At 41.8% G+C, this 14,103-nt stretch overlaps 1 protein-coding gene across 10 annotated transcripts in view; it reads right to left on the bottom strand.

The window, feature by feature from the left end:
• EBF1 (EBF transcription factor 1) overlaps positions 1-14,103 on the bottom strand; it is a 391,060-nt gene that overhangs the window by 78,247 nt on the left and 298,710 nt on the right. For all 10 annotated transcript variants that reach the window (XR_004968347.1, XR_004968348.1, XM_036314278.1 and 7 more), the window contains exon 10: positions 4,310-4,436. Coding sequence is in view for 8 of the 10 variants with exons in the window: in XM_036314278.1 (XP_036170171.1) it covers positions 4,310-4,436 (127 nt within the window). In the remaining 2 variants the exon portion in view is untranslated. The remainder of the gene's footprint in view (positions 1-4,309; positions 4,437-14,103) is intronic.

The raw sequence follows: 14,103 nt of genomic DNA, 5'->3' as shown, positions 1-14,103 counted from the left end.
ATGATTCCCTTGTAAAGATGAGGCGATTGTGGTGCAGAGCCATCAATGTCCCCAACAAAACCTCTCTAGTAAGTGGTAGAGTTTGAGAGTTGGATCTACACCTATGATCTCTTGAATCCTAGAATCAATCACTATGTTGTACCATATCCTTGGAAGTGAGGGAGGAAAGAATGGGGGGAAGAAAATGAAAAGGGGGGAAAGAGGGAGGGGGAAGAGGGAGAACACAAGAGGAACGGAGAGAAAAAAGAAAAACTTGAAAGACACGCAAGCATGTCATTGAGTTTCACAGCAGATTCAGCTACAATACAATGGCCCTTCTATATGCAGTTATTTTGGGCATGAGGTACAAACAGGAAACATTTCCAGGAAGAATTTTTTTCAAAGTTAATTCTGAGACTAATATATAGGGATTTGGTTCAGTCCTTCCACAGGGACAGGAAGTTTGGTGAACAATGTTAAGAATGGGAGAACCTGGAGGTTGAAATAGTCTGAGTGACCTAACCACACATCTGAGCGGTTAGATTATTATCCTTGGGGCTTTCTCCAACGTTGCAGGGAACAGGCAGTATTCAGCTCTTTGTGCACACCTAAGCCGGTCGAACCTTGTCCCAGTGGCCCATTTGTCCAGCAACATTTTCCCTAAAGGTAGCAGCCTCTCCAATAGAGAAATAACTGGAATGAAGTAAAAACTGCCTTTGGATTTGGCCACTTCTTAACAGGAAAACCAATTCTAAGAACTTTGAAGAAGCAGCTAAAGGCTCCTAAGAGTCTTTTGTCAGCTCCAAAGATTACTTAAAGTTTAGCCGGAGAGATTACAATCCTACAAGATTCAAGTCTCTTAAAGATGTCACAATTGCAGGAAAACAAGCTGGGAGAATAACAAAGGCACTGGGAAGACCCCCTTCCATGGCACTGGGGGTTTATGGGACGTTTGCTTCCTCTTGGACCGACTGACCAGAAACCCGATTAGAGGGAGGGCTTTGAAAACAGTCCTGTGGTTGGAAAGGGTGTTTGCTTCCTTCTATTAGAAAACGTTGAGCATTTAAAGTCAGCCTTGCCCTGGGTTTCCGTAAGAATAACTGCCCACAACAAAGAAGACTGGGAAAGTGCTGTTGAGCTTCTCTGGCCTAATAAAGTTGGGATTCGCTGCGCTCTGATTGGGCAACCACAGGAGACCCGCACATCTGGCAGCTAAGCATCCCTCACATGTCCCTGGGCTGAAGAACGAGGATGGAGGGTGCGCTCACAGTCCTTACAAGTGGAGCCAGCTTGCAGGCAATCTGTGTTTAGTCAAATCCTTCCCTCCCTCCTCGAAAAGTCTGCCTCTATTTGCATAGATTAGGCCATGCTGTCTGTCTGTCTGTCTGTCTGTCTCTCTCTCTCTCTCTCTCTCAACGATTATGAATTTTCAGAGACTTCCACATCTATACACCCAAACCCTCTCACACACGCTCAGAAAACAGCAACTGTGACTCAGGTTGGGTTGTGATTTTTAAGTCTTAGGATATTTCTCTTTTTTTTCTTTTTTAAGGAAAAAATTCCAAGTGACATTCCATTAAGAAACAGGAGGGCTGGCTCCCCATGCAGAAAACCAACTCTCACATCTTGAAACACTGTGGATGTTCAAGAAAATGAAGTGTGAGCTTCTGTGGGTGGAGGGAAGAGCAGGGCTAACACTTGCAATGACCTGTGCTCTCATACAATGGACAGAGGAGGGGTTTTCCCGCCCTCCTCTATGCCTTCACTAGTGAGCGGTGGCAAGCAGAGAGGGAAACTGAGAGGTAACCAGGAGCTGGGAGCACCACCATGAACAAGTGACCCTGGGTACAGGCATTTCATGCTAATGATCAAGAGGCCCATGTATAGCTCAGCCTTTAACAGAGATTCCCTTTTGTTAGAAAGGACATAATGTCACCGTGACTGCTAACAGCCGACTACATCAGTGGGGGAGTTTTCCTGCCAATTTCTTCAAATTTTTCTTTTTGCCACATGGGGAGAGGTTAGACTCTCTCCTAGAATGCTGATAAAACGAAGTCTTCTTGTCTATTGCCCACAGTCTGAGGGCAGCAGAAGTATTTTTTATACTTTACATTTCTTGTACATTTACAAGTGTACACACACACCCAGGATTTCTCCCTCTTAACCTTAACTTTGTTAGACTGGCAAATGCGCCCCTTTTACCTTTGATCTTAATTCCCCTATGATACGGGTTTTCCAAGATGTGATTTCTTAAATTGATGGCAATTTTTTTTTTAAATGGTTAAAAAAAAAATTCCAAATAATGATGGGTCCCTAGCTATTTTCTTTTGAGAAGTTAAGTAATTTAATGGGGATGATTAAAAAAAAAAAACTTTATGGCCAGGTGGCTCAAGGGGATATTTTGTTGAACACTGATTAAAAATAATTTCTTCTAAATGAGACCTGACCACAAAATGGAACCATTAATGGGCAGGGACGTTGTCACCAAGGCGGAATCATGCCTGATTGCCTCTCGTACCTCCCACCACACGACATTTTCTTCTCCTTTTCTTGTTCTTAATAGCAGAGTAAATAAGCAGCCAGCGAAGCCTAAATGTTTTCGGCCAAAAGCAGAGTCCAAACTCCTCAGAGAAAACATTTGGCCTCTGTGGTTTTGTAATATGTTCCAGAACACCGAGTTCAGCGAGGAACATTGTGAAAAACTCCCACCCATCGGAATGATGGTGGGGAATGTTACAGTATCAGAAGTTGCAATTGGTCCTTTTCCTGCAGGCCCATAATGAGGCTTGTAAAAAAAAAAAAAAAAAAAGTAGTGCTATGTGGAAGTTCTCATGGGAAAAATGAATGGCAAGAAATCCTAGCTTTAAAAGAAACAGCTAATCTGCTAGTTTGATTGTTCTTCAAAACTTACGCTGAACCAATGAGCCTAATTAAAAACACTTGGCCTACTTCTATAAAGCATCGCCGCTTTCTCTATGCTTCGTTTGTATACACCACGAAACTCCAGATAGACTATTATTTTTTTCAAGTGCTCACTAACAAAGTGCTGACTTTGTTGGGATGGCTGAGCTAATTTCTTGAACTCAGTGTGAAACCTTAGCTAAACAAAATTGTGGTAATTTTCCTTAATTTGTAAAAGTGATTGGAGTGCAAACAAAATTTTCCTCTTGGGTCAATCCTATAATTTTCAATTAACTAAAACTAATCGTCAAGCAGGCACCAAACCTGCATTTTGTTTAAAGGGCTGGGAGGCATTTCCAAGGGTCAGGATGCATTAATTGTTTTTATAATTTTGAGGGGGTTGGGGAAAGAAAGAGAAAGAGAGACAGACACTAAGAAGCATGGTTGATTTTGTTCCTGGTATTTAAATACAAAAGGTAAGATGCTTTGAGGTAAAATGCCACAGCAAAATAAATGTGTCTATTGAATTGTATGGTTATAATTAGGATGTGTTAACAGACTGCACTGGTCCTTTATTGAATGAAGACGGAAACATGGGACCACTTCCTGGAGACAGCTATGCAGGGATGACTACTACGAATCAGGGGGTACATGAGTCCCACTGTGGTCCTTGGACCAGCAGCAGTAGTCACACCCAGGAGCTTGTCAGAAATGCAGACTCTCAGGTCCCCCACCCAGAGCTACTGAATCAAAATCTGAGTTGCAAACAGATCCCTGGGTATCCAGTTTGCACAGCACAATCCAAAGATCTCTGAAAGTACACAGTGGGCACTCAGACCATGCACTCAGTGTATTTCCATAGAGAACCTGCCTGCTTCTCTCCACTGATGGGAGGGAACTCACCTCCCACCTGTAACCCTAGCTTCTTACCACGAGGCAGATCCGCATGCCAACTGCAGCTTACAGGGAAACAAAGCACCAACCCAGAAGTCAACGTGCAAACTACCAACTGTCTACAGTACAAAAGCTGTGCCCAGATTGGACGAAAGTCGCACTGTTCTTTAAAGCACATCCGACTCCATAAAGCAAGCCAACACCAGCACGGATGGTGTATGATCCAGAGAGACTCAGGATTGTCTAGGGCCTTTCCCCCTTCCTTTATTTCTCATTCTGCTTCTTGAGGAATCCAACCCATTATTTTGATGGATCCTGTCATTCAACATGGCCATCCAGGTGAATTCATAATAATTAATAATAATAATAATAATAGCAGCAACTCATTTGGTCATGCATATGGTGAAATAGAGAAAGAAAACAGTTCTTAACAGAAACTAGAGTTCAAAAAAAATACACACTTATACATACAAGATCAAGTGAAAGACCCACGAGGCCAAGGCAGCTCTGTGCTCACCCCTGCAGTGGCTCTTACCTGTGTAAATGAACCTTCCCGGAGTCCCTTTGCAGAACTGTTTGGATTTGTAGGACAGTGTGACTTCTACAACGCCAGGGATGTGCCGAGGAGGGGTCTGCACGCGGATGGCATGGGGAGTGATCAACTAGGGGAGACATTTGGGAGAAAAAAAATGTCATTGCAATATGGAAAGGACTCATATTTGCAACTCTGCTATCAGCTCTCAATAAACAAAGCTTTAAAACACATAATGAACCTGTCAGTGTTTAAATACAATCTCGAAGGAGCCTAAATAAAAGGCACGGACAACAATATTTACAAGTGCTCAGAGGACAGCCATAACAAGTTTATCGGAGTTCTCCTACACGGCAGGCACTGCGCTTCCTGGTTTGCAGAGTGAGCCTGGCCCAGTGAAATGATTTATCTACACCAGGATATCCTTTGGAAAATCTCTGTTTAAAGCAGACACCCCACTCAGAGCTGGGCTCTGTCGTGTCTCTCCAGAAGTCGGTGGGCCTGGTATTTGAACTGAGCCCTTAAACATGTGGAAAGCACAGAGGTAGGAAATCACTGGGCCAAGGCACTCTGATTAGCTGCAGAGCACACTATGAAATGCCCCTAAAGACCATTTGGTGCATTAACTACCAGAGGCACAATCAAAGGGCTTTAACCTGCCTCCCTGGAATAGTTTATGGATCTGGCAGAACTAAGGACTGTCCATAAAAGGGAAATGGAAGGTTGGGGAGGGGCCTGCAGAATGATCACTGGTCCATTATACAATGCCACGTGCACAACGAGAAAGCTCGTTTCTGAACCCTGTTGGCAATCAGATTTCACCGCGAAGCAGAATTTATTTTTTATTGCTCTTTATCTTTGTTTATATAACTGAAATGTTATTAGTGGCCATAAAACTGGCATTATCTGGTTCTTTGAAAAATCCAGCCCTGGTATTTGACGGGTTGACGTCTGATGGTGCTGGATTCTATGTATTCTCTCTCTGTGGTATCTGCCATTGCCCACTTCTTCACTTCTCTCACATTCATTTAGCTCAAATATTTGTGGAACTGAGTCAGTCTACTATGGGTTAGTACTTCAGTTTGTACCAACGTATGTGTGCGCTGTCCTTATGGGGATAACTTAGAAAGGGCTTTTGTTTTAATGTGTAAGCCAGGCCCAATCCAAATGTTTGCCCCGAGAATCACAGGTGACACCATGAGAATCAAGGTGACACCCATGAATACCAGCCAGTGGGTCCTGCCTGAGTCCACTGTCCTAACACGGAGTCCTGGGGGAACATGTGGGGGAAGCGGATATTGCTGACATCCACAGTAACTTCTGTCAAACGCTCTTTCTTGAAAAATAAAGAAAAGGCTATTGGCACAAAAATCATAAAATGATTAGAAAGGCCTGTCTGCTTCCACAGTGTGGAGCTTTAGCTTAGTTGCTGGAGTCACACAAGATACTTCAGTAAACCCCCTGGATGCTGAGTCCACTGCCATGGCCCCGTGTTTGGATGGCTAAGGGTTTACCCGGAAAAGGCACAAAACACTATTGACTTCAAGTTTCATTCTTTTCATATTGAAATTCTTCCCAAGTGCGCATTATGCTTTATAAAATAAGCAGCAACTAGAGTTGCTATCATATTAAAAGTGTGTATCGTTGAACTCAGCCCTGAGAAATCAAGGTCTTCACTCGGAATACCCCTTTTTACTAGTATATATACTGTGATATAGAAAATCCTTCAGTGACTTCTGAGGTTATAAGAGGCTGTTTCCCCATACCAAATGGTACCAGGTAGCTTTGGTTTTAAACTTAGTTCTATTTTATTCAGTCTCTTTGTCTGTTTCCTCCGGTGTCCCTTGTACCTTCTAATCTGCTGTTCTTATTTATAAGCATTGAAATCAGGAAATCAAGTTTATTATTATACAGAGAATATGAGAAAGAAAGAGGCTCTACAGGGCGGTAAAAGATGATCTTCCAAAATCAAGTGCACGTTTAATCTGTTGTTCAGACAGTGTCTTTGCAGTGTTAGGAATTAATACTCATTGAGGGTCCTAGGCAGTATCTATTACACTCCTGAGGATTTTACATCTAAACATTAATTTGGCCAGAGCAATGGCTTTTATTATTATCCTTTTTTTTTCAGATGTGAAAACAGAATTTTAAAATGGTTAAGTTGCTTGTATAAGATCATCCTCATTAGGGCAAAAAGTGACGATGATATAGTTCAAAAACCACAGTGGTAAATACTATCTACCCATACAGAAGAAATTGTCCATATGGAAACTTTTAAAAAGCAGTAACAAACTCAAATTTTTCAGATCCAAAGACTGTGTGTGTATGTATTTCTATCCTTATGCTATATCTATTTTTCAATTACTCCCTGATCCTTGGCTGTGCTTTTGATGGTTAAAGTCGCCATATTGTTATATTCCAAATAGGTGGTATGCTTCTATTTTTAAGAATTACTTAGAATGTCGAGTAACGTTAAATCACAATAATACTTAGGAGGACTTCCAGGCAGTTAGAAAATCCTTCACCTCCCCTCTCTTTATTCCAGGAAAAGTATTTTTAAATACGGAAAGACATTAGTAAATAGATGAGTGAAGATGTCTTTTTTAAGTATAGGGACTTATATTACCTACTAGAGGCCCAATGCATGAAATTCGTGCAAGGGGCTCGACCCCCACCGCAGCGGAGGCTGGCTCTGGCTCAGCCCCACCAGCTGCCTCCCTGCCTCTGCCTCAGCCCCCACCCGCCGCCTGCCTGCCTCTGCTTCGGCCCCTGCCTACCGCAGCTTTGTCCTGAAGGTTGTCCAGAAGGTCATCCAGAAGGATGTCCAAAAGGATATCTGGTCTAATTAGCATATTATGCTTTTATTATTATAGATGTGCTGCTACACTGAGGAATAAAATTTATGGGATTTTTTAATTGATTAGATATGACAGTGATGACTCTACTGATTTGAGAGTAGGGTGTTAGCATAAAGCATTAGGCTCAGAGAACTGCACACATTTTCACATGTAATTTCATTTTCAGTTCTAGTCAATTGCCCCAACTAAAGCAGAGATTTCTTCTAGAAATCACTAAGCTTCACAAATGAGGCAAAATATGAATCATCATTAGAAAATGAATTCACTGGTGTTTTTCTTTCTGTGGATGTTAGTCTGGGAACAGTCTCTGGCATTGACACATGATATTGATGGCTTACAGAGGGAAAATATTTTATCTGACTTCTATCCATTTGAAAACATAGGCTTATTTACTAATAACTCCAAAAATCATAGAATTTATTTCTCAAAGGAATGCTAGTAATCATTTAAAACTAACACTCTCATTGCAACACCTAAGGACACAAACATTCAAAAAAAAGTCCAGTGGCTTCAAAAAATTGACCCAACAACATCTCAGGGGAAGGACGGGGTCTGGATCTGGAAGTCTAGACCCAAAGATCACACACACACACACACACACACACACACACACATTCCAGAATAAATTTCCTACATCGTTCCAACCTGGTTGAACTAAGGTAGTCACTCTCAGCAACAGAAGGAGGAAGGGCTCGAGTAAATCTAAATTTTCCAAACTCCCATCATTAAAATACCACTTTCTCAGGTTTGCCATATCTGTATGTCACCTATACAATTATGTACTTAAAAATTGATTACCTTTTTGTTTAAAAATTTTTTTAAAAAAAGGAAACTTTCTATCACTACTGTAACTAAAAAACTGGTATCCTCTGCCAAAATAAGGAGGTATTCTAGACGGTAATCTTAAAGTTAATTTGATGTTGTTAAATTCTAGCTGAATCATGTTGACAACCTGAAGGAGTTTACTGAAAATAGAAAGTAGTTAGTGTGAGGTGTGACAGACTTATATGCCCCAACTGAGACCTTCTCTATTAACATAAACCCAAAGGATTCAATGAGAAACAAATGAAGAATGGCTTTCTCACCATGTGATTCAGTTCTATTTTATGTCTGTGTCAAATCCAAAACTGTCTCCTGTACTGCCTGGGACACATGATCCATACTTTGGGAAATACTGTTCTAAGTGATTAGAGAACAGAGTCACTCCTTTAACTGAACTTCCTTAAATTACAAATCAAATGAGTTGTGCTAAAAATAAGCATTCTCTTGAAACTCTGTAGCATCTGACACTACTTTCTCCCATCTTGGAAGTCTCCACTGTGACACTAATTATAAGATATACGACTTGCAGTGTGTCTAATGGTTACCAAAGCACTTGCACAGTCACTATCTCTGAAACCCATCCTTGTGGGATATGTATTCCAGATGAGAAATTTGATGGCTGGGCAAGTTAACCAAAATTATTTAAAACACCAGGAAGGAAACCAATCTCTTATGCCTGCAAATAAGTGTTTTCCAGACCGCATCTCTTATTCATAGGCTGCTGTGTTCCTCATTTTCAAACTTTTCCTTTCTGCCAACTTCTTAATTGGAGAACTGTCACAATTTTTGTTCTATATTTTCCTCTGTTTTTAGTTGCCTAACATTTCTTGAGTTCACACACTGACTCAACCACTTCTAAATCTCCACCTGTAGCTTTGACCTCTTTGGCTAAGCACCAAACCTTGATTAGCAACAGTAACAGAATCTCCCCAAACATGTCTAATTGCCCCCTCAATTTCAAGGTGACCCAAGCTAAATTTATCATCTTACTATCTGTCAATGTATTTCTTGCCTCTGTGTTCACTTTCACATGTAAGGGAATGCTATCCTTTGAAACACCCAAAATAGAAAACTTGAGATCATATTTATTTCTCCTCCCTTCAATTTTCCTTTTAGTCATGTTGATTCCCTCCTCTCCCCTCCCCTACCCCTCCCCCGGCCCTGACACACACACACACCTGAACACCACTGGCTCTACTTCTTCACTTTCTCCTATTCAGTTTATTACCATTTCTCACTCAGACTATTTTCTAAATATTCTCCCTCTATTTCTATTTTGTCCTCCAGAATTATCTTCAAAGACAACCTCATCATGCCATTCCCTGACTCAAACTCTCAGCTGCCTCAACTGCCCCATTTACAAATTCCAAACTCCTTGGAATAATATTCAGAGTGCTCCTAGACCTGACATCCATCCCCCTTTCTAGTCTCACTTCCCATGTTGCCTTTAGACATTCTCGAAAGTATGGCATGTGGATACATAAAAATATCAATCCTTGCCTGACATCTTTGTTTTGTCCATGCTATGCCTTGCCTAAACATCCCCCTAATCATCAAAGTATCAAGAGAGGTACCACTAGATGGTAAAGTTATGGGTCATTTAATTTCCCTCTGCATACCTCTCTGAGTTCACTAACTTCTCAGCAATAAGAATTCATTAACATTGTAATCAGAAGAAATCATTTTAAAATGTTCCATTACAATGAAGGAAACACACATGGTCTCTGCAAGGCCCCAGGAGAGGCTGCCTGGCCAAGCTCCTTGTCTGCTGAGCATTTTCTTCTCCACACTCAGAGCACAAGAGCAGAAGTATCCTGTGGGGCTGGGCCAGGTGAGGCACATCGCTATGACCTCTGGGTGCAAAGTGAAGCTCTTGTGGCTGTGAGAGAAATGGAACATGTGAGAGGGGGCGGTGGATAGCGCCTGTCCTCAACAGAAGTGCAAGAAACAGGAGAGAGGAACTTTTATCTTTTCTATGAACGCACAGAAGATTGTGTGTGTGTAAGTGTGTGTGTGTGCGTGACAGGGCGGGGGGGGGGGGGGGGCAGGAGGAAGGGAGGGGGAGGGTGTATGGAGGTGGATGCACAACTCCAAAAGAGACAGTCTGCAAAGTCTGGCAGCCCAGAGAGGAGCATGGGAGAGGACAAAAGCCTCTTGCAGAAGTGTGACCTGCATGGAGGTAAATGGGAGTACCTAGCATTTTTAAATACCTGTTAATGAACACATGTAGAATTCTGGGGGAAAGGGCAATTGGGAACTACTTCCTTCTCTGAGAGCCAGTGGCACGCACTATCTCTAACCCTCCAGCACACACTGAATGGGCGGTGGTGATGACCTCCACTGTGACTTCTGCAGCAATGGCCTTTTGCTGTCTTCTAATTATGTGCCAAGTACTGTGTGAAGCTGCTTCAGTGACTACTGTTCTCTAGTATGAGGGGCAGGTATGGGCATTAGCTAATGAGTTTCAGGTGAGTTAAGAAATATGCTCAGGGAACCAATCAGAAGTGGCAAGCCTGCCTGACTGATAACCAACCATACTTATACGACCAAGGCTGTCCCTCCCCAATATTGTCTGTTGCTTTTCCATAATTGCTGGTTTGTGTGCTTTTCCCCCTAGCTCTACCCCTGAGAGGGCAGACTGGGTCCTCAGCTTCTCCTACATCTTCAAAGATTCTGTCTGGGAACATAGTAGGTCCTAAAAAAAAAAAAAAAAAAAAAAAAAAACCCAAAAAATCCTTCTCATGGGTGAGAGGCTAGCTGAGAATGAGTTCTTAGCAAAACAAAAGAGCCATTCCAAGATAAGCCTTTATGCATGTTTTCCAACCAGTGGGTCTATATGAAATAAATGCAAATTGAAGTTCCAAGCCACAAAGCCAAAAGAATAACTGGGATTACTAGAAAGCACACCAGTGATTTTTCATTACTGGCCTTAGGATTTAATATTTTAGCCTTAATAACTTTCAACACAAAAAAGTTATTTTTTTCAAAAAGTCCAAAACAAGCAAAGACTTACAGAGAAGAGGTAAAATGAAGGAAAAGTTTCTTCTCTGGGAAAAGTTAACACTAATGACTAGAAAAAGCCTAAAGTGGTCCCTGGTAGGGCGAGTTTTAGGTGTTACCCATCCAAAGGCCTGGGTTCTAAGGTGTGCTGGCCCACTCACCCACTGTCACCCTCGGTGCCTCAGTTTACTCATCTCATTACTGCCCCAGCCTATCTGCGCTGTGGGAATACTTACAATAATATGAAAGATGCTTTGTGTTTGGGAAGAGCTCTTTGGGGATCCTAAAGCACTTTCCAGATTAATTTTTTAATTTATGTATTAATAATTCTCACAGCATTCTCCCTCCTCCTCAATTAGGATAATAATATCCATCTCTTTTGAGATAGGCAGGGGGTGCTGAGTGCTGGACATGAAGCAGACACTTAACTAAGGAAACCATAACATACCAGCATAATTAAAGCTTCAGAACCAAATCATCCAAGGATTTTTTAAAGAGACAACACAGTGGTAGTGAGCGAACAAGAACACTGATTTTCTCTTCACTCTGGAACATTCATCTTTCTGTAGTTAAAGACAGCATTTAAAAAAAAAATTATCTTCGGGAGTTCCTGAAGGAAGCTGAAATATGAAAAGTATATATTCATGGAGACTGTCCTGGCTGAACCTCCGTATTATATCTCTGTTTCCCCCGAAGTGGATATGACATAAATCAGGGGACACCAGCTTTTCTGAGGCCCTCGGTGTATTCTGGTTTGCTCCCTAATCAGACTTCTCTGGGTTTCATAACACAGATTTTTTTGTTCCCAAGAACTGCCTGTCTCAAAGGCAGTCTATGATTTCTCAGGGAACGTGAGAGAACGCCAGTGGAGGCAGTTACTGTTTCACAAACATTCTGGTTTCCCTTTGTCCTTTCAACAACATAAATTTAAACCAATGTTTAGCAAAATATGTTGGGTTACATGAATTCCCAGAGATAAACTCTATGGATGAATGTCAGAGGAGACTGTTGAACATAAAGTCTCAGGGACTGAGTTAAATGAAGAATTTGAAAGCTAGCTTTTGAGTAGTTAGCAGAATTTCTTATAACTTTCTGAAATCCCTCTCATATGGACATAGACACAGATACAGAGTACGGAGGTGTAGATATATCTTCCTATCTTATTGTCTGTGTCCCACAACTAGAATATAAGCCCATTAGGATATAAACTTTGTCTTGATTTCACTATGGTGTTTCCAGTTTTACCAGTACCTGGTACTAGTAGACACTCAATAAACACAGGGTGGGACAAAAGTAGGTTTACAGTTGTGAGTACGCGAAGCACAGGGTTCATTCTTTTATTATTATTTATTAATCATACTTTCCATACAAACAACTGTAAACCCCCTTTTGCCTCACCCTGTACTTGTTGAAATGCTGAATGAATAAATTCCATGATGCCATTAACCACCCCTAATAATTAGGATAAAGATTCAATGAAGTCCCTTATCAACCTACAAAAAGAAATAATCAATACCACCCCATTCAAAAATCTTGTTACTAAAGAAAAAAAAAAATCATTTTTACTTCATCTCCACAAACTTCCTGGCAGCCTCCATAAGCTTTTGCAAAAACATACCACCCAATTCTTCTTACCAAATAAACTACCCGGCCCCTGAGTCAATGCAGTTAACAGTACAAAACAAAACAGCAACAAGATCATCTTTCAAAATAACAGCTTTGGGGGCGGAGGGGGGGGGGGAGCTAAACGGAATACATTATACTTCAACTACCTTTGGTTTTGTGGGTTGATTTATTTATTTATTTTTTTTGGTAATTTATTTTTTAAATAAACTTTCTCCAGCTCTCTTCCCAGGACGTAAATCTCGAGCCAATTGGGCCCATTAAAGACTGGAACCCATCCTGACCATCTGGGAGCTGGAGAAGCGCTGTGAGTTCCTGAGGTCCGCAGTATTCCAGGAGGAGGGACTGGACCCGGCAACGCCAGGCCCTGTGGTCTGAAACAGCACAATGAGCTCTTTCTCAAGGCTTGTTTTTCTAAGTTCAGTCAAGAAGGGACATCATTCCTTAATCGCGCCTGGCTTAGGGTCCTGGGCTCCTGCTTGTTTGTTTGGAAATTAAAATATAAAAGAAAGAAAAAACAAAGCCGGATACATTTATGGAAGAGGCTGAATGTTTGTTAACAATGTTGGCGGTTTGTGGGCCAAATCTTTGCCTATGGAATGAGGAAAGAAAACTCTAAGAACCAAAAGGCTGACAGATGGGGAAGCAGAGAATTAATTCACCTTTCAGCAAGACTTGTAGGGTCTTTCAAAGCTCTAAGAGAAAGACATCAAAATACTAAACAGAGACTCATTCTAACTTGTTTTGTGTGTGGTTTAGTTCATATGTGCATACTGCGTACATTATACTTGCATATATATTCAGTAATTCCTCGTTTAATACGCCCCTTCAGGAAGTGAGCAGCACAGGAAACCAAAGCCAAACCCCTCTGAATACTGTGCCATCCCAACTGCTCTCGCTGGAAGCCGTACATGGATGCATCACACACGTCACTGTTAGAGAGAACACAGTGATGACTCGGGGCCCCTGTCATTGTGAGTCATCATTAATGTGCTCCAGAAGAATCAAGTTCTTCATCTGCTTTTTTAGGTTGCTCCATTTCTGCCCTAGACACTAAGCTGTCACCTCTGCTGTCCCCGAACCTGCTTCTAACCACCTGCCTCTAGCTCGTTCCTTTGCTATGAGCTGGGCAAAAAGATAACATAGTTTGTTAGAAATTACTGTTCTGGTTACCCTAAAGTCTTTTATTTTATGTGTTTACTTTTTTTGCTGATTTCTGATGTCATGCTGAATTTGGGAGGGTTAAGGTCATTGTCACACTCTTCTCTGGATAAATGAGGTTTCACTACATTTTTATATATATATATACTAGAGGCCCGGTGCACAAAAATTTGTGCATGGGGGGGTGTCCCTCAGCCAAGCCTGTGCCCTCTCACAGTCTGGGACCCTTCAGGGGATGACCACCTGCTGGTTTAGGCCCGCTCCCCGGGGGATTGGACCTAAGCTGGCAATCAGACATCCCTCTGGTAGCCCGGGAGCCCTCGGGGGATGTCC

Source organism: Myotis myotis, unplaced genomic scaffold, assembly GCF_014108235.1.
Source record: "Myotis myotis isolate mMyoMyo1 unplaced genomic scaffold, mMyoMyo1.p scaffold_m19_p_6, whole genome shotgun sequence".
In the NCBI taxonomy this organism is placed as follows: Eukaryota; Metazoa; Chordata; class Mammalia; order Chiroptera; family Vespertilionidae; genus Myotis; species Myotis myotis.
This window is presented reverse-complemented; position numbering and strand designations above follow the sequence as displayed.